We start from the raw sequence: 22,165 nt of genomic DNA, 5'->3' as shown, positions 1-22,165 counted from the left end.
CTGTGCCCTGACTCCCCACCCGAAGCCTGCATGGAGCCCAGTCCTATTTCCTTATTTTGTTTTATTATCTATTACATTTTATTATTTCATTAGATCAAATTTACTGTTTCTTGGTGTCCTTACAAACACAGTATTTACCTCCCTAAAGGCAAAAAAAAATTCATGTCGAGTACACTGGAAATATAATAATTAAAAGAGATGTTTGCTATATAAAAGCTATTTAAAATGTTTTCATTTACAACACACAAAAAAACAGGCATTTAGTACAATTAAAAGAGGAAGGATTTGTAAACTGATAAGATGAATTCAGGGTCTGTGGCCCTTGGAGCACTAGAAAGCCTTGGAGTGCTGAGATAAGCCCCTACTTAAAATGAGGCCACCCCTTGACTTGAATTAAATTAAGGAGTAAATATGCTGAACCAATTAATCATAGAAATCACAGCTCACTGTGCAGCTTATAAGCTTCCTTCCGTGAGCATACCACAGATGATTGACTCTCTGCATTGATAGAAAAATGTGTTTCTTTTACAAACATGTTCTAGTACTTGGCTGCTCCAAGGGACATTTCTTCCTTGCCCCAGATAATGTACAAGTTATGTATCTTTTACATGGAAATAAAAGGCTAAAGGTACAGAGAGATAGTGTACATTATAAATGAGCCAGGAAAGGCTGATCCAAGCGTACCTTGATACTACCTTTTTGAAGTGCAAACATGACATAGTTAAAGATTACAGGAAGGGAGACAGCTATTTTAGGTCGAGAGTGGGAACTAAAAACCAGTGTGCTAGGTGTTATCTCAATTACCACAAGAATGTTTTGAAGATTGTGGTATTATCACACCACCACCATCCATTGCCTCCCTACACACATGTACACACACACTTTCAGGTGAAGAAACATCAGTTTAAAACGTCTCAAAAACTGGCCCACAGTCGTGTGGCCATTAGCCAGAAGAATCCAGGAGGTGTTCTCGCCAGGATTGGTCTGACTGATCTGGGTGATTTCTAAAGCAATCATTGTCCAGAAAGAAAATAATAATAATAATATGTCTTTAGTTTTATATTCAGTGGTACTGTGATTACATTGAACAGAAAATTCAAAATACAGCTGAAAACTAAGTGTGATTCTAAAGCCAGGCACATTAACAATTACTATAATGCTTCACTATTTCGTAGTTTCCTTCTCCCTATTTTGCCTCCACCATTAACTGTACCACAGGGTCTTTGCTTTATTTCTCACCCAGATCACCCATGAGGTTCACTGCTGGTGCCCTTCCTCCTCCTCCAAGTCCATGGATATCTGGGGTAGATGGAGCCTGTGAGAGGTGTTAGGAATAAAACAAATTTGACTTGAACCTTAAGTTCATTAAGCTTAAACATCTGGCCTTCCACATAGGTACACTGTATCCATTAATTTTAATCTGTCCTCATCATGTGTATGTTCTTCATATGTGGCATGTTTATTCCTAAAATAGTGCTGAGACTTTTCAAAATTATGACACAGGTAAGCTGTCAACAATATGCTGTTTTCCCTTGATTCATGCGCCTTTGCAGCAATTTTATAATCTTATGTATTCTCAGGGTCAAAAGTTGAGTAATAAGAGTCAACATTTTTATATTCTAGCTTAAACATCCTTACAAGTCTCTGTGAGATAGATAATAGTATTATCTATAGTTTATCAATGAGGAAGTCAAGGTAAGAGTTATTTTAAAAATTATAAATTATCAAGTAAATTCCCATCTTTATGAAAGTAGGGTCAAGGTTTGATCTCAGGAAGTCTGAATAGAAATCCTGTGTTCTCTCCAAGCAAGACTGTGTTGAAATTAGAACCACTACAGGTTAAACTAGTACACTCTTACAATCATTCCTATCTATGCACAGCAACATTCAACTTGAATGGCTACATTTTATCTATTTTCTCTGTTTCTCTATATGGTATTTGTTACATAACCAAAGTTTTTTTTTAACCAGTAAGGAAGAGCTCATCCAATGAGAAATGTTCTCAACAGCAATGTTTTATGGGGCCATGGTGGCCTTGTAAACTGTGTTCTGCTTCGTCTCCATGCTAAGCCTGGAGTGTAGACTAGAGGTCACAGGCTAGGCTTCTAGACCTCCCACTGAATCTCAATATGTGACCTTGACCATTCTCTGGCTTTACTTTGTTGATCTACTAAATGAGAAATTTGGACTAGGTAATTTCTGAAGTCATTTCCATCTCCATAATTAGATGTTATGTGCTTCTCAGTGACAAGGGACTAAGGGCATTCCTGCACTGATCTTTGTAATGTAATCAGCTGACACTACAATTTAGGGTATCAGACTATCCTTACGGTATTGCTGATTTGATTACAGTTAGAGGCTGATGTGTCTCTTGTGGATGTAGTTACAATTGACATTGATGGGTATAAAGCAGTTCCCGGGGCTTATTAAATCCAGCCATAGAATTGAAATCTTCTGGGCCCTCTTCACTGTTCACACAAACTATAAATCATCCTGATTTTGGAATCTGACCTTCCCTGGCCTGAGAAAAGGATTCTGGATTTCAAAGGCATCTGTGGTTTCACAAAAAAATCTCTGAATACAATGTTAGCCTCTGTGTCACGTTCTAAAACCCCAGCTCTGAAGAAATCTCACTGGGTGTTTGCTTTAAAGGTGAACTCAAGCAAATCCATTATTGAAAATCTGGTTCCTGGTGCCCAGTACCAAGTTGTGATGTACCTAAGAAAAGGCCCTTTGATTGGACCACCTTCAGACCCCGTGACATTTGCCATTGGTAAGTTGCCAGCTATAATAATAACAACTTTATTCAAGTGTTGTTTGGACAGGTGCAATGTCCAAGCTCAAGTTATTATTGTCATATGTGGGAGGGCCATTCTTGTTCACCCTATGTCCTACCTTCAGAGTAAGAAACTATTACAATTATATAGCTGATAGACAGTTCCAGCACTGACCACTGGTGGAGGGCAGCGGATCAGGGGCAAATATGTTTAGTTTTCAATGATTATATCAGAAGAGCAAACACTTCAGTTATTAAAAAGAAGTTTGAAGCCATTGCTAAGATATTAAACATTTCTTCTTGGGTTTCTTTTCTTCACTCCCCCTCCCCCTTCTTCTTAGTTCCAACCGGAATAAAGGATTTAATGCTCTACCCCTTGGGCCCTACAGCAGTGGTTTTGAGCTGGACCAGACCTTATTTAGGAGTGTTCAGAAAATACGTGGTTGAAATGTTTTACTTCAATCCTGCAACAATGACATCAGAATGGACAACCTACTATGAAATAGCAGCGACTGTCTCCTTAACTGCATCAGTGGTAATCTCTCCTTAACCGTCTGGCACACTTTCCTGTGTGAATAGACATGCCTGTTTCTCCAAGTGTCAGAAAAAGGCTTCTGTAAATATACACAAGCAGCTTGCTACTATCAAGGTTTCTTCATTGTTTTTGTTGTTAGGATTGTTTTCAGGTTTTGTTTGTTTGTTTGTTGTTTGTTTGTTTGGTTTGAAGAAGAGAGAGAATTGTGTGAAACTAGCTTTCACCCATAACTGAGTTTGTTTGTTAGTCCACATTTTAGTAGAGCTATCAAGCGCTTATTGTTTGTTGCTGCTCCAAGGGAGAAAAACACAAGAGTTTACCTTTCATCATTTAGTGATTGGCTGACATTGCTTCACTGTAATGATGACAGTTCTTGACATCTGCAAATCAATTAAATACCTGTAATGTCACGCCATTAGGGAGCAGGTAAAGACTGCTCTTTCTAAAACTTGAATAATTTGTACAGTGCAGATTACCCATTGGTCATACACAATTGCCCTGTACCCAGCGGACAGCTCTGGTAATCGCCACCCATCAAGGGCGTGTCCTTATGGTCCAAGCTGGGAGGACACAGAGTTGTTAAAGGTCGTTTGGCGTAGAAATAGGGAGATGTGTGCATACAATCACTTGCAAATAAGTATTATTTCACTTCTGTAACATAACTTAGGAAAGTGCAAAATAAAACCAATATTGGAAATAGCTGACTCTATACCTTTGAATCACTTCTGAAAATTACATTACATTTTTGTATAACATTTTATTTACACCTCACCTACTTCCAAAAAAGGGTGTTTTTTCATGGAAAATTTGGTGTGTACAACAAGGCACAGAAAAGAAAGACAAAAATTAGTTATTGATTCTTTCCATGGCCTGGTAAAAATAACTCTATTCCAAAAATATGATATTCCCCCTTTGACTTTTGTGTCCTTGCTGTTTTTAGAGGATAGCTAACCTGTTACCCGCATGGTACTACAACTTCCGAGTGACCATGGTGACCTGGGGAGACCCGGAACTGAGCTGTTGTGACGGTTCCACCATAAGCTTCATAACAGGTGAGTGGTGCGCGGGAAATGGTTTCTGAGAACACTCTTTTGTGGTGGTTCCGAAGGGGCGCCCGTCCAGACAGTGTTAGTCACTCACTCAGGATTGACCCAGCTCCAGTTTCATGGAATATAACATGCTTAAGTCCAAACATCCATTGTTTGTTCAAATGATAGCCTTTAAAAATTAAAACATTATTCTTATCCTGAGCTACTGCCCTTGATTTATTTTTATTCTGAGTCCCTGACCTTGAGTTACATGCCTCTGTTGGAAATTGATGAGACTAGAGATGTCGCAGGCAAAGCTTTTAGTTTCACACTGCATTCAATTGACTTCACCCATTTGATGATTATATTTGCTAGAGTGCCTCCACTTCTTTATTAATTAAGCCATTTCTAAAGTCACAGGCTGACTGCAGTATTGTCCTCCACAGGAGTTAAAACAAGCTTCAGAGCCGGGTAGACCCGGGTTTGAATCATGGCTCTGCCGCATACCATGTATAACCTTGAGCACGTTAACTTTTCTAAGCCTCAAGTTTTTTTATGTGAAAAATAGGGATAATAAATTATCCATTCTCTGTTATTATCTATTATTGCCTCAATTAAATAAGCTGCTTACCAAAATACAAAGTTTAAGGAAATTTTTAAAAATGTTCATGTTAGATCTTGGAGCCTTAAATTATGTAGTTCATCATCACGTAGCAGAGATGGCAGAGGTGATTAGAGGTAACAATGAAAATGGGAAATCCATCAAAGGGACATTAACCCTGGTTGTTTGAATTAATATTTTTCAAGAACTTTGGGTTGGACTATAAGGCTATAATTAGAGTTGTACTGAAAAAAGATAAAAAGTATTTTAGATGAAGAATAATTTTGGCAAAGTGTTTCTCTTAATGCACATCTAGCTTTGTTCTGTTGAAATTTATAAATTAAAATATAAAGGAAAAAATCATGTGTGAATTCTTACACAATTAACTTGTATAGTTCATCACTTTTCCTGACTAGCCAATGTCTAGCACTCCTTCTTTGCTCAAAAAAAAAGAAGAAACACCAATTATTTAACAAGCTTTGTGCTACACTTTTGACTGTGTTAATAATTACATATTTTTATAATTAAACATCATTGTATCACTAAATTATAAGTTTAACTTTATTGGGCTTAACTCCCTGAGATATTCGTTTCTTCTCAGACAGCAGTGTCTGGAAAAAGCCCAGACGTCCCCTCGGAACACTTGATTGAGCAGACCTGGCTCGCCAATTTCTAACATGAGAACTGTGAGCAAATTATCTTACTGATCCTAGACTTCTATTTTCTCATTGGTAAAACTCAAAGTATTAGCTGACAACTGGCTAACAGGGCCAGTTGGAAATGGAGCACTTGCTATTCATTATGGGATTTGGAGTCCTGGACACAGGTGGTCTGGGTGTGCCTTTCAAAGCTGGGAACCCACTGAGATTGGACAAAGATCATTATATAACAGTTGAAGTTGACAACGCAAGTCTGGATACTGGATATGTAACACTGTGGTTATTCAACAAGCTACTTGCCTAAGTGAGCAGTCTATTATCTTCAATAAATTGTTTTTCGGTAATTTCTTATCTTTTCCTGGAACAAACTACTAAGTCATGCTCACATTGCGGTCCACAGTCTTATCTAAGCATATTGATATAGGTGGTCTCTATTCTCACATTTATAATATGGACATAATATCCCATAAGATACTGTGCAAGTTAAATTATGTAGTTTAAATCATTAGTAATACATAATGGTAGCTGATTTGTTTTTACACTTATTTTTACAACTAGTTAACCTTTTAGCTTTTTTTGTCTTTCTTCTGTCATTTCAATTTTAAAGCAAATAAAGATCTCATACTTCACTTTCCTGTGCTTTTATTTGTGATCCAAATTGCCAAAATGTGCGGTATAAAAGGAGAGAGGAACAAAATATTTGAGTAAGGTGTGATTTATTAGACATCAAGTCTACTGTCATTGTTAGGCAACTTACTGTGTCTGCAAGTCATGTTCACAATTATGCTGGGCTCCCAGGTAATGTTTAATAAACAAAGAGTGACATCTTGTGGTCCTTCAGCACCATGCTGCATTTTAGAGTAACCATGAAGTACAAAAATCGGAGTGGAGATATATACTTCTGGGTCTGCAATTTTAAATATGTTTCTTGTTCTCACTAGAATTAGAACACGAGAAAATATCCTTTGAAGAAACATAAGTGTGGGTAGATGTATATGATGAAGTATATAGGAATATGTTAAGAGGCTATGAAGAAGCCAGGGTTATTATCCTTTATTAGAATATTCTGAAGTGTGATATGGGTTTGTGTTACTTGTTAAGGCACATTGCTGATATTTCAAGATTTTATTGTCAAACATATAGAAATGCTACTGTTATTTCACATCAAACAGAAATGTGTTTTTACTCTCTCACAAATCTTGTCAGTGAATAATTCTTTCAAAGCATCTTTAGTTATGTATGTTTTGAGTATTAGAAACATTTTAAAGAAAATAATTCATTATGATTTGTAAAAATTCTCCTCCAGATATTTTAGTTGGCTTTACGCTGCATCATGGATAAAAATATAAAATAAATTAATAAACTCAGTGTTAGAGAAAATTTAACTTTGCAGCATGATAAAAATACCATCTTTTCCTTCCCTTATTCTTGCTTCAGCAGCGTTTATTAAGAGCCTACCTTCTGCAAAGCACTTCAGCTGAGACACTGCTAATGATGTTGCCTTGTATTTTATGCAAATAATATTTATTTTTTGTCCCTCTGCTCATGGATCCTGCCACCCTTTATTCCAATACACACCTTCAATGCACTCAATGAAAAAGACATTGTTATAGAATCCCAGAGTTTCCACTACTTCTTTGAAAATAAGTTCACCAGTGCTTCATAATGAATTTATTGATGCATAAGCATACCCAAACAAGTGAACATTTTAGGAATTTTGTAACTGCAAAATTTTTATAACAGACCTTGGTATACTTGGGTTCAGATAGTGCTGCCTTGAGTCAGAGCCGTACAGGTGAGGGCCCATGAAATTCTGCACGATGTACGTTCACTGCGGTCCTCAGAGTCCCGAGGGTGTCCACGACCATCATGTGGTGTGAATTTTAATTCTTTAACCTTGTATGGGGTTTCACGCTCTATTGATAAGTACATTAATTCTAGTAGTCTCTTACACTCAAGTTTCTTGTTTCCCCCCTGTAGCCCCAGTGGCTCCAGAAATCACTTCTGTGGAATATTTCAACAGCCTATTATACATAAGCTGGACATACGGGGATGACACAACTGACCTCTCCCACTCCAGAATGCTGCACTGGATGGTCGTTGCTGAAGGGAAGAAGAAAATTAAAAAGAGCGTATGTTCCTTTGAATCCCTTTATTGGGCATGTGGACACTGGCTTGCATAAACTATGGAAAACCGTTCAGCAAAGTTTATTGAAATATTAAACAAACATTTGTATGCCAGTTGGCATTATATAGGCTCTAAAGATAGGCTAGTGGGCCAAAATTAAGTTTTCTTTTTTATAGAGCCTACTTTTTAATCTCCATTAGCTGAAATAATTATAACTATTGATTTCACTTATATTTAAAGTTATGATTTGAGCTTTTTCTTCAGAATGCCAAACATTTTCAAGAAAACCATGGTTAGTAAATCTCAATATTTTCTTCATCTATCCCCAAACACCTAAATATTTGGGTACGTTAGGAATAGTGATTTCTTTTCTCCTATATTAACTTTGTTGACATTGTATTAGGACAGTACAGACTAAATGACTGTAATAAATCAAAGCAAAACAAAAAAGATAATAGCTCAAAGAAAATCAAAGTTTGTGTCTCTCTTATGCTAGCGCAGGGCTACCAGGGCACCTCTTCTGTAAGGGTCACCCAGCCATCCAGGTCCTCTCTCCTTTGTTGCTCCTGGGGCCACTCTATGTAGTTCTCATCTGCAGAGGTGAACTTTCATTAGCATCACCTTCATATACCAGCCCTCAAAAGGGTAAGGAGAGGACGCTAAAGCCCAGCACTTATAGGATGTGAATGAAACTACAATTTATATTTAGTGACCGAGTGACTTCTACTTACAATTCATTGGTCAGAATTGAGTCACCTGGTTTCTTGTAGCTACAGGGGAGGCTGGGAAATACAGTCTTTAGTTAAGAAGCCAAGTATCATGATTAAAACAAAAAAGAAGCCAAGTGTCTAGACATGATTAAGTTTCTTCTGAGTGTCTCAGCTGGGGTTGAGAAATATACGTATCAGGAGCAACACAGCAATTGTCTTTTCTAAAATTTTCCATGAGTTATGAAGAAAAATATCAGAGGGATATATTTTCCAAACAAGGGAATTAATTGCAAACATGCTTTGATATGTACTATGTATGTTTAGAGCTACTTTGCATTTGGCTCAGATGAGGAATGCATATCATTTTTAGAGGAAATAACATATTATAAGGATGTAATCAATTGTAGATTGCATCACAGAACAGAGAGACCATGTCTGTGATAGCCCTGAAGTTGTTTAGAATGGTTTTACAGTTCAAGTTTATTAGAAGGTTAAACCCTCAGTTTTCATGATTTTATAGGTAACACGCAATGTCATGACTGCAATTCTCAGCCTGCCCCCAGGAGATATCTACAATCTCTCGGTAACTGCTTGCACAGAAAGAGGAAGCAATACCTCCACCCTCCACCTTGTCAAGCTAGGTAAGATGAGTGCATGCATGGCGGTGGGGGAGGGGGGGGCAGTGGAAATAACCATGCTGGGGGAACTACCTTTTGCATTTCTCAGTTTAGCATGGTCTTCTCAACTCAAAGACAACCAAAAAACAGCTCACTCTCTTTTGTAAGTGCAAAATAATTGTTTATGTTACCAAAAGGGTGTGTTCATCTTAGTATAAGTTGCTGCGAATGCAGTGATTACTGTATTGGAAGACAGGAGTGTTCGTCATTCATGGTAAGGTTAGAGGAACTAAGGAGTCTCGGGACTTCAGAGATGGAGGGACCTTAGAGATTATCTAGTGCAGTGTTCTCAACCCTAGCAGAAGCCGTTCCCTGTTCATGTAACTGTTATGTAAGGCTCCCTTTAATATCTTTGGTTAAAATTCATAAGTAAAGCAACCCATGTAATAATTTTTAAAAACTTGATATAATGTCCTAACTCTAATATATCAAGATAAAATAAAATAATTTATAATAAAAGAATATGGATACTACATGTATATGTTCATAGGCAACTCTTCTAAAAATCATATGGAATTGCCTGATGACTACACATTATTATATGAATAAGTTTGAGTTTACATAAAGTAGAAGGATCAGTAGTTCTTCTATATAAGAAGTATAAAAGTAAGTGAAGAAATGAACAAGTTCATATTGACTAGTTATAAATAACTGAGCAAGCATAAGTACAGGTAGACTCTAGAATTAAAAACAAAAGTTAAGTAATAAGAGACTAGATGTATTTTTATATAATAAAAGAAAGGGGGACAGAACCTAAATTAAAGTTGAGATAACATGCCAAAAAATAATAAGATGTGGATGAGGGAAAATTAGGAAAGTATGATAGTCTTGAAAATGAGCCAGAACTTACTGTGTAGTATAGTGTCAAAGTAATTATTATTTTATGAGACACAACTAAGATATGATACTATGTAACAAAAACACAGCTTCTACATTCAACAATCTACCATGTGTTGAGATAAACATTTATTTTCTGATAGTTACTTCAGAGATGCTAATCCTAGAATCAGCAGCAGGCAAAAGAGAATGGAGTGGCAAAAATTGTTTGGTAGACCTCATGGGGCAATATTGGTTTAAAAGTACCAACCCCCCAAATAAATGCATTCCAATTTAAAGTGTAATTTTCACAGTGCAGATCTTATTTTGTGTGCTTACAATTAAAATATACAGAGGGGCAATAAAATATTCTCAAAACACTTAATACAGCTTAGTGACAGCACTGTTTCAGATGTCGGCTCATTTATCCTCTGTGTCTGAGTGTCTTCATAAGGGTCTCTAATCGCCACTGTTGCTGCACGTGTTCCTATGTGCAGCTCTAAGTAGAGAGCGATCTAGGGTGTTATATTAGCAGCTTAAATACCATGAGTAGTATGGTTGACGGTGAGGTACCTTTAGAAAACTCTCAGAACATTCCAAACAAAATAAAACATACCATTTTCTTAGTTTACCCAATAGTTTCAGTTCTCTATAATTCATTGCACTGTCTTCATTTTTTTGTCTCATATTTGCTATGCAGAAACTAAATTCTTGTATTGGAAACCCTTTAAAATTAAATAGTAGTTGGAAATACATGACATTTGGGGCAAAAAGTAAATAAGTAATGTTTTAAAATAGCATCTTAATTCCATGTATATATCCTTTATACTGACAGTTTTCTTCTAAGTTAATTAACTTCTTGAAAAAAATTCCAATATCATTGCATGGTAAAGTACTTGTGATTATATTTATAGTGGATTAATTCTGATGTAACGTTAGACAGTCACGAGGTACATCGGATGTGGGACAATTTTTTTTTGTTTGGAACTTTCTTGATTATTGCAGGACATGTAGCATTTGTGTCCTGCTCACAGAAGTCAAGTTAACTTCTCTGGGGACTATTAAAATCATTTCTGCATGTTTCAAAATGCCCTCAAGGGGGCGGTACTGCTTCTGTTGAGAATCGCTGGTAATTTGGGGCACTGCTGGCAATCTGCTCTTCTCAGGCAGTCTATACTGGAATTTTAGGGATGTGGAGATCGTCAGCTTCCAACATTGCATGATCTTTCTATTAAGAAAAAATAACAAGGTTGGGGGTTGGAGATGGGAAGGAGGTGGAGAGGGATGGGGGGCGGGCTGAGGTGGGAGTAAAGGGCAGAAAACTGTAATGGAACAACAATTAAAATGAAAATAAATAATTTTTTAAAAGAAAAAAATAGCTTGTCTATTAATTCTAACCATTGTAATTTTTGTCCATATATGAATATCAGTTTAAAACTCATTTCTGGATAAGTAGAACTATTTAAAGATTGTGCTCACATTCCTTCTTTCTGCCTTTCTTTTCCAAAGCTTTTCCACTATGATAAAGTGATCTCAGGTCCTAGCTTCCGTAACCAACTCATTTGATCTGTTAGTCCCAGCTAATTAATGTGCAAGTTCAAAGGTGATCTTAAAAAAATGGCATTCAAGGAGCCCATCATGTGCTTCACTGTCATTGTTATCTGACGTTATGGATGATCTATCAAGTGAGTGTGGGTTAAAGTCACAAACTGGTACAATACCATTCACACTCCATAGCAGCCTGAGTAAAAACCATGATAATTTCCCAGGCAGAGGGAATAGGCAGAGGCCAGACTACTGTGTACAGGATTTGTAAGGCATACAGTTGAGATTTTATTTTGAGTGCAATTTGAAGCCATTTAGAGAATTTAAAATAAATAATCTAACTTGTATTTAAAGTAATCCCTCTGGTTGTTCAAGTGAGATAGAATGGTTGGGTCAATAATGAAGGTAGGGAGACCAATTAAGGAACTATTTGTCCTTAGCTTCAAAAACAGCATTCTAAATCAAATAAGTGCCATGGGAAATTATGGTTACTTTGAGTAAAGTGATAGCAATGGAGATGGAGAAAAGTGGACAGAATTCAAGAGCTATTTTGGAGGCTGTGTTCATTGGGCTTTCTGAATAAGTGAAAATAGGAAATGAGAGAAAGGGAAATTAAGAATGACTCACAGGCTCTTGACCAGCTAGGGTAGATAGTGGTACAATCTGTTGAGAGTGAAAAGACTGGAAAAACCAGAGAAGATGTAAATTTGGGATAAGGTGAGAATCAAGGCTTCTTCATTTTCTATAAAAATATTGAGAAAACATCCGAGTGCTGTTGTTAAAGAGATTATTGCTATAAGTATCTGGAGATTGGGAGAGAATTTTAGCCTAGAAATATAAATTTAGGGGTGTCTGGATAAGATCACCAAGTAGGAAGTAGCAAGAAGAAGGGAAGAGAAGGCCTGAGTCTAGACTAGAAGAACCACCTTGGCATTTAGAATCTGAGCAAAGGAGAAGCCAGCGAGAGAAAATGGATAGAAACAACTAATGGGGTCACAGAAAACCAAAAGACAGAAAATGTGCACACCACCATTGTCAAACTTGTCTTACCCTATCACAGATGTGTTCAGGCAGGTTCGACATAAGGAATTAGATGACTTTAGTGTTGGGAGAAATTTGTAATTTAGTGCAATGTCTTCACTTGAGCAAGCTGGAACCTTGAGAAATTTGACCCGCTGCTGAGCCTGCATCTAGAAACATTGATTCAGTACTTTCTATCCATCTGTTGGTTATATTTTCCTGGAGTTGGGTGTGTGTTTTTAATAAGAACTTCTGTTTCCTATTAACACATCTAACCACACCCACTTGTGTGACTTTTTGTTTCTGTTCTAGAATTTAGATATTAATGACACCAGTGGTGCCGGCTTAACTTTCTGTCTCAGCCACGAAAGATTTTATATCAATTAAAAATCTTTATAACATAATTTGACTATGAAAAATAGAAGAAACAAAATTCTTTCAAATGTTAGGAATTTGGATGATATTAGAATCTGTTTTTCATAATATTCAAGTAGAGTACAAATAATTACACACATTTGGATGCAATGTAACTTCTAACTATATACAAGTCCAGGCATTACATCGTATTGTTCTTCAGGGTCTCACTCTCGGTTGAGAAAATTTGTTTATTCTTATGCTGAAGTCATTGAGTTTATAATTTTTGAAATAGTTGCCTGGGTATATGCAGTCCTTATTTTTGGTAAGAGGGAAGTTAAGTGTCATGAGTCATGGCATACCAAAGTTCCTCTCCCTATCTACCCATACTTTTCTTAAATGGTCTCCTACCAAGTGACTAACTTGTTATCCTCCTTACCCTCACCAAAAGAGGGAAAATGGAGTTAATGAAATAAGAATGTGACATGAATAAATCGTGTCAATGGAACATGAAGAGACGGAAAAAAAGAAGAATGAATGGAGGGGAAGAAGGAAGAAAGTTAGAAAAGAAAGTGTGAGATATATATATATATCCCATCAGTTAAAAGAAAATAAAATAACTAAGGTAGTATACTTTTAAAAAATTAATTAATTCTGTCAGTCAACAGATACTCATTTAGCCTTCTCTATGTGCTATGCACTAACCTATGTGTAGAGACTACAGAAATGAACACACTGACAAAAGTGCCTGCCCCTATTCTAGTGGAGAAAAGGGGATGATAGACTAATTATAGGATGTCTAATAATGATGCATTTATAAAAAGTGAAGCAAAAAAGAGGAAGTGTTATGGAGGGCAGGGTGCAGTTTTGTAGGAGTAGGAATAGGGTAAGCTTCACTGTAAAGATGATATTTCGATCAAAACCTGAGGGAGGAAGTGAGCCAAATCAATAACAGGGAGGGAACCACTGGTGCAAAGCTCCAGAAACAGCCGTGTGCCTGGCAAGTTCAAAGAAAACTCAGGAAGGCAGTGTGACTGACATGGAGTACACAAGAAGAATAGTAAAGAAAAAGGCCAGAGGCAACAACAGAGCAGATAATGAAGGGTCATTGAAAAGACACTCTACTCCGAGTAAATGACACTCCATCAGATGGTTCAAGCCAGAAAAGTCACAACACAGGGTCCCTTTGGTGAGAGTAGGCTATTCCATGGTGAGGGGAAAGGCAGACAGACAAGATGACCATACACCCCCTTTGTCTCAAACATCAGTTTGCATCTGTGATGGATCAGTTACAAAGCAGTCATCCTTCTTAGCAGTCCTTTTGTTCCCCAAAAGTATTTTAATTTGGACACTTTTGATAAATTACATGGTCATCTTAAAGTTAGGAGACTCTTGCATCTATTCAGAGAAGAGATTATTCTTGCCTGGATCAAGATGGTAGTCATGAGGGTGATGAAAATTTTATTTTGAAATTGGAGCTGAGAAAATCTGCTGATAAATTTAGATGCTGTCCAGAATGAATGAAAGAAGTCTAGGGAGATGCCAAGATCTGGGACCTGAGCGATTGGAAAGACAGAGGTGCTATTTATTGAGTTGGTAAATATTATGGCAGAGGTAGGTTTGGGGGAATGAACAGAAGTTCAGGTTTGAATGTGTTGTCATTTGAAGGTGTCAATTAAACATCAAAGGACAAACTCTGGGTAGGCAGTGGGAGCTCGGAGACTTTAGGATTAAAAGTACAAATTTGAGGGTAGTCAGAAAATCGACTCCATGAGGTTACGGAGGAATGAGTAAAGAAAAAAGAATGCTGTCCATGGACTAAGCCCAGAAGCACTCTAACCTCAAAAAGCCGAAGTGGTGAGCAGGAATCAGCAAAAAGAAAAAAAGGGGGGAAACCTAAGAAGGAGTGGCTAGTGAAAAACAAAGAAGAACAGAAAAATGTTAGGTGCTAAGAGCCAAGCAGAAGAATGCTGTTCAAGGACTAAGCCCAGAGGCAGGCACTCCAACTTTAAGAAGTCAAAGTGGTGAGCAGGAATGGTGGGGGGGCCTAAGAAGGAGGGCAGTGAACTACAGAGAGGAACAGAAAAATGTTATGTGCTAAGAGCCAAGCAGAGAAAGTGCTTCAGTGGGTAGACAGTGATCAACTTGTCCACCCTGCAAGGTCAGGATGAGAAATGAGAACTAATCATTGATCTATGCAACGAAGAAGTCACTGGTGATTTGGGGAGGAGGCATTTAGGCAGAGTGCTGGGAGGAAAATACAATGACAAGGATTTCAAGACTGAAGCCAGCTGGAGTAACAAAACTTGTGAAGAGTGTTATTATAAAGAGAAGAGAAGGATCTAAAGGAGAAGATCCAAGAGTATTTATTTGTTAGGTTGGGTTTTGTTTGTTTTTTTCTTTTTTTTCCCCTTAAATAGGTGGAAACAGTTTTTCCATGAGCTAATCAGAATGACTCGACAGAGCAGAAAATGGATGATATAGAATAGTTACAGGTGAGACTTGTTAGAGTGATGTCCTTGACTGGGCCAGAGGAGACAGCCCATGGTGCCTGTGGAGGAGGCAGTCTTAGACTGTAGTAAGATGGTGAAGGAGAGAATCTATGGGCACTAATGGGGTAGGTGAGGAGGGTGGGAGTGATGATAGGAGTGTGTGGAAGGCTTTTCTATTGATTCCTTATACATGCATGCATGTTCTTCAGGTTTGCAGAGGATCATTACTGGGCTACTCGTCCTGTAGAGACCCGGATGGCCAGCAGCCCCATGCAGGCAGTGTTTTCTGGGTTAGACTGCCAGGCATGTCACATTCCACGGCTCCATTCCTGTACCTGTGGCTAACTGATACCTCATCTTAATATGCTTGTATATTGCTCCCATTTGCCACTGCGGTCTGTCAGTTTCACTGCAATGTGCCAGCTGCCCACAATCATGCCACACAACTTTGGCACTTCCTTTAAAGTACTTCTCCTGTCCGTCATAAAGTGACTTGTGTGTTTTGCAAGTTTCTTTGGAATGTATTGGAAGAATCTGCATGATGGACTCTTAAGGCTGGGATTGTGATGTTTTGCACTAATTTATATACATAATGCAAGTACCCACTCCAGGTAAGTTGGTCTTCTGGAACTTTTTCAAGGAGGCTTCATCATCCCCAGTTGACATGGAAATGAGTGGAAAATGCCCGTATTTTGTGGGGAGGAAGCCAGTGTAGGAGGGACCCTGAACTAGGGTACAGAGGCCTGGTCCCAGTTGTCACTCTCACAGATAAGCTGTGTTACCTTAGAAAAGTGGCTCGGGCCCTCTGGATCCCACTTGCCTCACCTATAAAACGAGAGTCTGGACTAACTGGTCTTTCATGTTCCTTCACGTTTTAGAGTTTAATTCATACATAAGTAAAGGCAGCAAGGTAATGATCCTTAACAGCAGTGATCTTGTTCTAAGAACTGTGCAATATGTAACTCCTAGCTAACAGAAATGGTAAGTAAAAGTAAATATTCCTGGAGCCAAAAAAGGGAACTTGGACATTTTGTTTTGAAACTAAGTTAAATGAGACCATTCTCTGAAAAATTCTACCAATCTTTAGAACCTTCTAAAGGTTTAGAACCTACATAACCTGGTAAAACCATAAACATATCCAGTTATTCACAGAGGGGATATTACATTTGCTATCATTGAGCCATAAAGCCTTTATTTAAAATGCAATGGAAAGACAGATATTTCTAATTCCTGAAGACAGTTTGTTTATGAATAGGGCCTAATTATAATTTAATGCTAAATATTTGCCTGTATTTTTTTTTAAAGTTCTCAATGTTGTTTTTAAATGGTCTAATTACTTGTTAAATGTATCTAGGGAGAGAATCTCTCAAAGTCAGTAAGATACTAGGCCTAATAAACTGTAGTTCTAACCAAAGTTTCTTGCTCTTTAATATAATTTTCCTCTTAATTTTATTGCATATCAATGTTAACTCATCCTCAATAATTTTTCTACATCTCTTTTTTCTTTTAAATAGTGCTTTCTTTTGCAGATGTTTTGACCAAGTTGAATGTAACTGATGCAGTTTACACTGCTGAAGTCACAGCTGCTTTTTGGCCAAGTTTATACAGCTTAATCTGCTTAGGGTGGAACTGCCTGAGTTGAAGAAAATAAAAATAAACTTTAAAGACATGTAACATAGATGTTAAAGACCATCCTTTGTACACTATGACCCTAGCAAATTGCTGTCAGTGAAACTGAGGATTTATTAAAGATAGATTTTGCCACAATCATTTTTTACAATGGCTTTCTATCGCATTCCCTGTATCGCCAATGCCACACATTTGTAAAATGACTCACCGAGTTTAGAGGTATGAAATGTGAGCAGCGTGAACCTAGTTGGCCCTCATGGGTAGAAGGCTGACCTCATTAACATCATTCTACCAGCAGCTAAACTAATGGGTCACATTAAAATAAGGAACAATGTAATAGCTGTCAGAGAAAGATAGATTTTAGGCAATAAATACATTCTACTCTGCTCCAAGGCTAAATATTACACCTGGCTCCCTTTGGAATTCCTTAGGAAATAGGAGATTTGCCGCCAGAGCGGAGAATGAGAGTCAGACACTAGCTTGTACTTCATCCAAGGTCACCTTCGCTCCCCAGAGCGCCTGAACAACAGCTTGAGCCTCTCCTAATCCAATCTAAATTAAACAGTAAAGATAGCTTTTCAGCTTCCCAGTCTGCCCATGCTCTGTGAATGGTGCTGGGTTTCCTTATAAAACGAGGTTGAACTGCCAACTCATAGAGGAGAGGCACTGAGGGGGAGAGAAAACAGGGGCAGGGAGAGGGCCCGGTCATTGATTGCAACACCAGCAACGTGAGAAAGCTTTTCAAGAGTGCTTCAAAGCAAACAGCCCTGTCTCCATGCCCTGTTTTATAACAATAGTCTATCTATTTTACAAAGTTCTCACATCAAATATCACAGACTCTGAAATTATTTTAACCAAAAGAAAATCTGACATTGTGGAGCAGGGCAATTTTGAAGACGTTAAGCTCTAAAATGTGATATAAAGATAGAAAGTGATCCTCAAAAGATGTTCTATAACCAATATCTACATGATTCTTTATATTATATAAAGCGTTTTATATACATTATCTTAAAGCTCATCTATTCTTTATAATATAAACAAGGTATTCCTATCCCTCCCTTCTATAAGCTAAATTATATCTAATATTTTGAATAATAAGAGACTGCATTAGTTTGCTTGCTAGTGCTATCATAATAAAATATGACAGATTGGGTGGCTAACCAATAGAAAGTTATTTTCTCATGGATCTGGAAGCTAAAGATCTATGATCAGTGTGTTGGCAAGTTTGGTTTTTCCTGAGGCCTCAGCTGGGCTTGCAAACAGCCTCTTTCTAGTTGTGTCCTCACATGGCTGTTTCTCTACACATTCATATTTGGGTCTCTATGCCCACATTTCCTAGAAGGACACCAGTCATGTTGGATTAGAGCACGCCCTGACAGCCTCATCTTAACTTCGTCACCTCTGGAAAGGCTCGTCTTCTAAGTACCATCACATTTTGAAGTGTTGGGTATGAGGGCTTCAACATACGAATTTTGTGGAAACACAATTTTGAAAGACAGAAACCAATAAAAAGGTTCTAGGTTCTTGTGTGTAATTGTATTTCCTATCATATGAAATTAATAATATTTATAATAAGCAACGTTTAGCCATTACTTAGATGCACAGTCTTAGCCAGATCAAAAGAACGCCTTACTCCAGTTTTCAAGACATATTTCTGGACTCTGCCACTGAAACCTGATGATTTTTATAAACACGATCACAATAAAAAGGCAAACAAAATCAAAATTCAACCCCAGTGTGTCTGGTCTTGACGCTTGAATCCTAACACTTCTGGTTAATGAATCTTGACCTATGTTTTAAATCTGTAATAGAGAATATATATTGAGTTTCTACAGGTGGCTGGTTCAAGGTGAAGACAATATAATGTTTTTCTAACACATCGCTCATGTTCTTAAATAATCTAGTAGGATACAGTAGAATCAGAACTTCACTCACATAGATTAAGTAGGAAAGAATGAATGGCAATAGAAGGTCAGAGATGGGATGGATCATCAAGAGAGAGTCATCAGGTAAGGCTTCAAGAAGGAGTTAAGACTTCATTGTGCCCTTGGGATGGTCAGAATAGAAGAAAGTTTACAATGAGGGGAAATACACAAATTAATACAGAATACAGCCTGTGTGACGGTCAGTGAGAAGACTGGCTTTCCTGGGAACAGCGTGTCTGTGGAGGACGGGTGGTGGTTAAGCCAGAGGGGTAACATGTGGCCAATGGAAATAGTATCTTTTTAAACTTGGCCTATGCGGATTTGACACAACAGATACCGATTACAAAAGATCAGTGATTTTCAACCAGAGAGCCACAAGAATTTTTAAAATAGACAGTACATGACTCTTTAGTCAGGGTCACTGACCTCTTTTCCCTTAGATTGTCAAATACAAAAATGACAACCGCCAACCTAACAATAGCCATCCAGTGTGTGAATAAATCAAAATTACACCTACTTTTTTGTCAAGTTGGCAAAAAATATATTTTTGGGTGTGCTGAAAATTTTTAGTAATTAGCTTATGTATGCCATGAGGTGGAAAAGGTTGAAAGTCACTATGATCGTGGCAGAGATGAGATTTAACATGAGCAAAGTGTGTTTCAAAGTGACCTGAGCCATCATTGAGAAACGAAGAAGCAGAGTAGAGGCAGCGAAAAGGAGTGAGGGACTACTGTCGTGACCGATAAGTGTGATGACAAAGCCTGCGACATCATGAAAAGAACAGACAAAAGGAAAAGATGACAAGAATTATCAAAAGACATGCTATCCTGGTCTGAGAAGCAAGGGGAGAGCCACAACACTGCTGGCTTACATGATTGGAAGAGTGATGGTCCTCCTGAGGGAACCAGGAGGAACTGGAAGTCAGAATTGATCTGTGGGAAGGCAAGGACTCCAGGTCTATTTTGTCCACGTGGAGTTTGAGGTAATAGTGAGGTATTTGAGTGAGCACAGGTGATAAATGATTGGAAATACATGTGTAAAAAGGTCAGACCCGGAGATCCAAATTTCAGCAATGTTCATATCAGATAACTAAACTGTTTTATCTACTCATCAGAAAAAAAAAATAGATATGTCCCAGGGTTTATAATCATTGTCCAAGAGACATACTCTTCAGTGGTGTGTATTTTTTTTTAGATTTTATTTATTTATTTTTAGAGAGGGAAGGGAAGGAGAGAGAGAGAGAGAGAGAGAGAGAGAGAAAGAAACATCAATATGCTTGTTGTTGTTGCTGGGGGCCATGGCCTGCAACCTAGGCAGCATGTGCCCTGACTGGGAATCAAAGTCTTAGCTAGCAGAATTCCTGACTGGGAATCTGACTGGGTTTGGTCTCAAGCCAGCAAGTTCAGTGATTCAGTTACGTAACTAAAAATGAGTAAGAAGGGGTGGGGCAGCATGGCTTGCGTGACTAATGAGTAAATATACTGATCAAGATAAAATGCCTAAAAGCTTAAGACAAAGAAATCAGTTCTGTAACATTTTATCAATTATCCAGTCCCTTTCCATTAATCTTTTTCTTTTTAAAAAATATTTCAGTTACAGTTTACGTTCAATATTATTTTGTTTCAGGTATACAGCGCTGTGGCTAGACAATCATACGCCATACCAAGTGTTCCCCCTGATATTTCCAGCACCCACCTGGCACCATACCAGGACACTTATTAGGATACGAATGACTATATTTCCTGCACTGTACTTTATATCCTCACGACTATTTTGTAACTACCGATCTGTGCTTCTCAGTCCCTTCCCATTTTCCCCAACCCCTCTCGCCTCTGACAACCATCAGTCTGTCCGCTGTATCTGTGAGTCTGGTTTTGTTCCATCCATCACTTCCTTTAAACAAGAAATCATATCATCTATTTAGCTTTGCCCCTTTTAATTTTGACTATATTTTCAGGAAGTCATTCCTAACTAAATTTGTGTAAATAGTCTCCAGAGAAAGGAAGACAGATTGCTGGCTGAGCACCAGACTGCCTCTCTCCCTTAGCAGGGAGCACATCACTTTCCTTTTTCTCAGCCTCTTAAGTACAGATTTATGTTTCTCACCCAGAAAGTTCTGGATTATCAGGGCAATGCCAACTCCAGTGTAGATGCATACAAACTATTAATAGATTATGTGTATAATAAATCTGAAGCAGAAAACAGAAGTGTTCTAAAAAAGAGAAGTATAAAATAGAAGAGGAGGAAAGACGCAGTTAGATGATGATCTTTGTGAAAGAACCTGTTTCAAAAGAAACAGAAAATCTGTGTGGCGGTCTGAAGTACCTAATTTTGAATTTGTTTGGCTATTTTATCCTACTGATTAATAAAGAAGAAAGAAGATGTTATATTGACTTAAATTTTTAAAACATTTTCTTTGCTCAGAACCAGCTCCTCCAAAATCACTCTTTGCAGTGAACAAAACCCAGACTTCGGTGACTTTGCTGTGGGTGGAAGAGGGAGTAGCTGATTTCTTTGAAGTCTTCTGCCAACAGATGGGCTCTAGCCAGGAGACGAAGCTCCAGGTACTGTAGATACTGGTTTTCTTTTACTGAGTTAATTTTCATTAAGGCTAATTGAGCAAAACAACAATCTTTAATGTCTCTGAACTATAGAAATGAAAACTGTTCATTTATGCTTTTGTGTTTCAATGATAGAAATTACCAAATATGTTTAGAAGAAGCCGAAAATATATTATGAGAACCAACTTGCTAAACTGCCAAGTTTATTTTCATCTTTGTATTTATCTTTCATCCATAAACCTGAGCCACGGTGGTTCACACTGAAGAATTAAAGTGGTTAATTTTTTCCTGTTGGACACTGAGTTAATTGAGGGGATGAAGACACTGCCATATACAACATAATTTGACAAATACGAACTGGTTGCCAGTTTTGTGAGAGTCACTCTATGGAACACCATTGGTAGAATTAATATTTATCTTCACAAACTTTTTTCACACAGTTGCTGATATTGCATTAGTCTAGAAATCATTAAAGTAAACCAAGTGCCACAGGAGAGGTTCATATTACTGAGAGAACTTAAAGGAAGCATCTGTGTCTAGTTAGTAAGGAGGACGATGTCATTGGGGAGATGAAGGCTGAGAGAGGCGACTGTTCTGCTTCAGAATCGCAGATTGCAGAGGTGATGGCACTGCCCGCCAGGTCCAAACCAGTGGGAGGGAGCTGCACCAGCAGCTGTCAGGGTCACAAAGCCACAAGAGAAAAAATATT

General features: G+C 37.9%; 1 protein-coding gene across 2 annotated transcripts in view; it reads left to right on the top strand.

The window, feature by feature from the left end:
* Nucleotides 1-22,165, top strand: part of PTPRO (protein tyrosine phosphatase receptor type O) — a 191,824-nt gene that overhangs the window by 124,681 nt on the left and 44,978 nt on the right. For both annotated transcript variants that reach the window (XM_045830114.1, XM_045830113.1), the window contains exons 8-13: nucleotides 2,653-2,773; nucleotides 3,118-3,311; nucleotides 4,252-4,363; nucleotides 7,580-7,731; nucleotides 8,958-9,078; nucleotides 21,320-21,459. In XM_045830114.1, the coding sequence (XP_045686070.1) occupies nucleotides 2,653-2,773; nucleotides 3,118-3,311; nucleotides 4,252-4,363; nucleotides 7,580-7,731; nucleotides 8,958-9,078; nucleotides 21,320-21,459 (840 nt within the window). The remainder of the gene's footprint in view (nucleotides 1-2,652; nucleotides 2,774-3,117; nucleotides 3,312-4,251; nucleotides 4,364-7,579; nucleotides 7,732-8,957; nucleotides 9,079-21,319; nucleotides 21,460-22,165) is intronic.

The sequence above is a fragment of the Phyllostomus hastatus genome, unplaced genomic scaffold (genome assembly GCF_019186645.2).
Source record: "Phyllostomus hastatus isolate PE091 unplaced genomic scaffold, TTU_PhHast_1.1 phas_scaffold_93, whole genome shotgun sequence".
In the NCBI taxonomy this organism is placed as follows: domain Eukaryota; kingdom Metazoa; phylum Chordata; class Mammalia; order Chiroptera; family Phyllostomidae; genus Phyllostomus; species Phyllostomus hastatus.
Note: the sequence above shows the minus strand (reverse complement) of the source record. Positions and strands in the feature narration are given on the sequence as shown.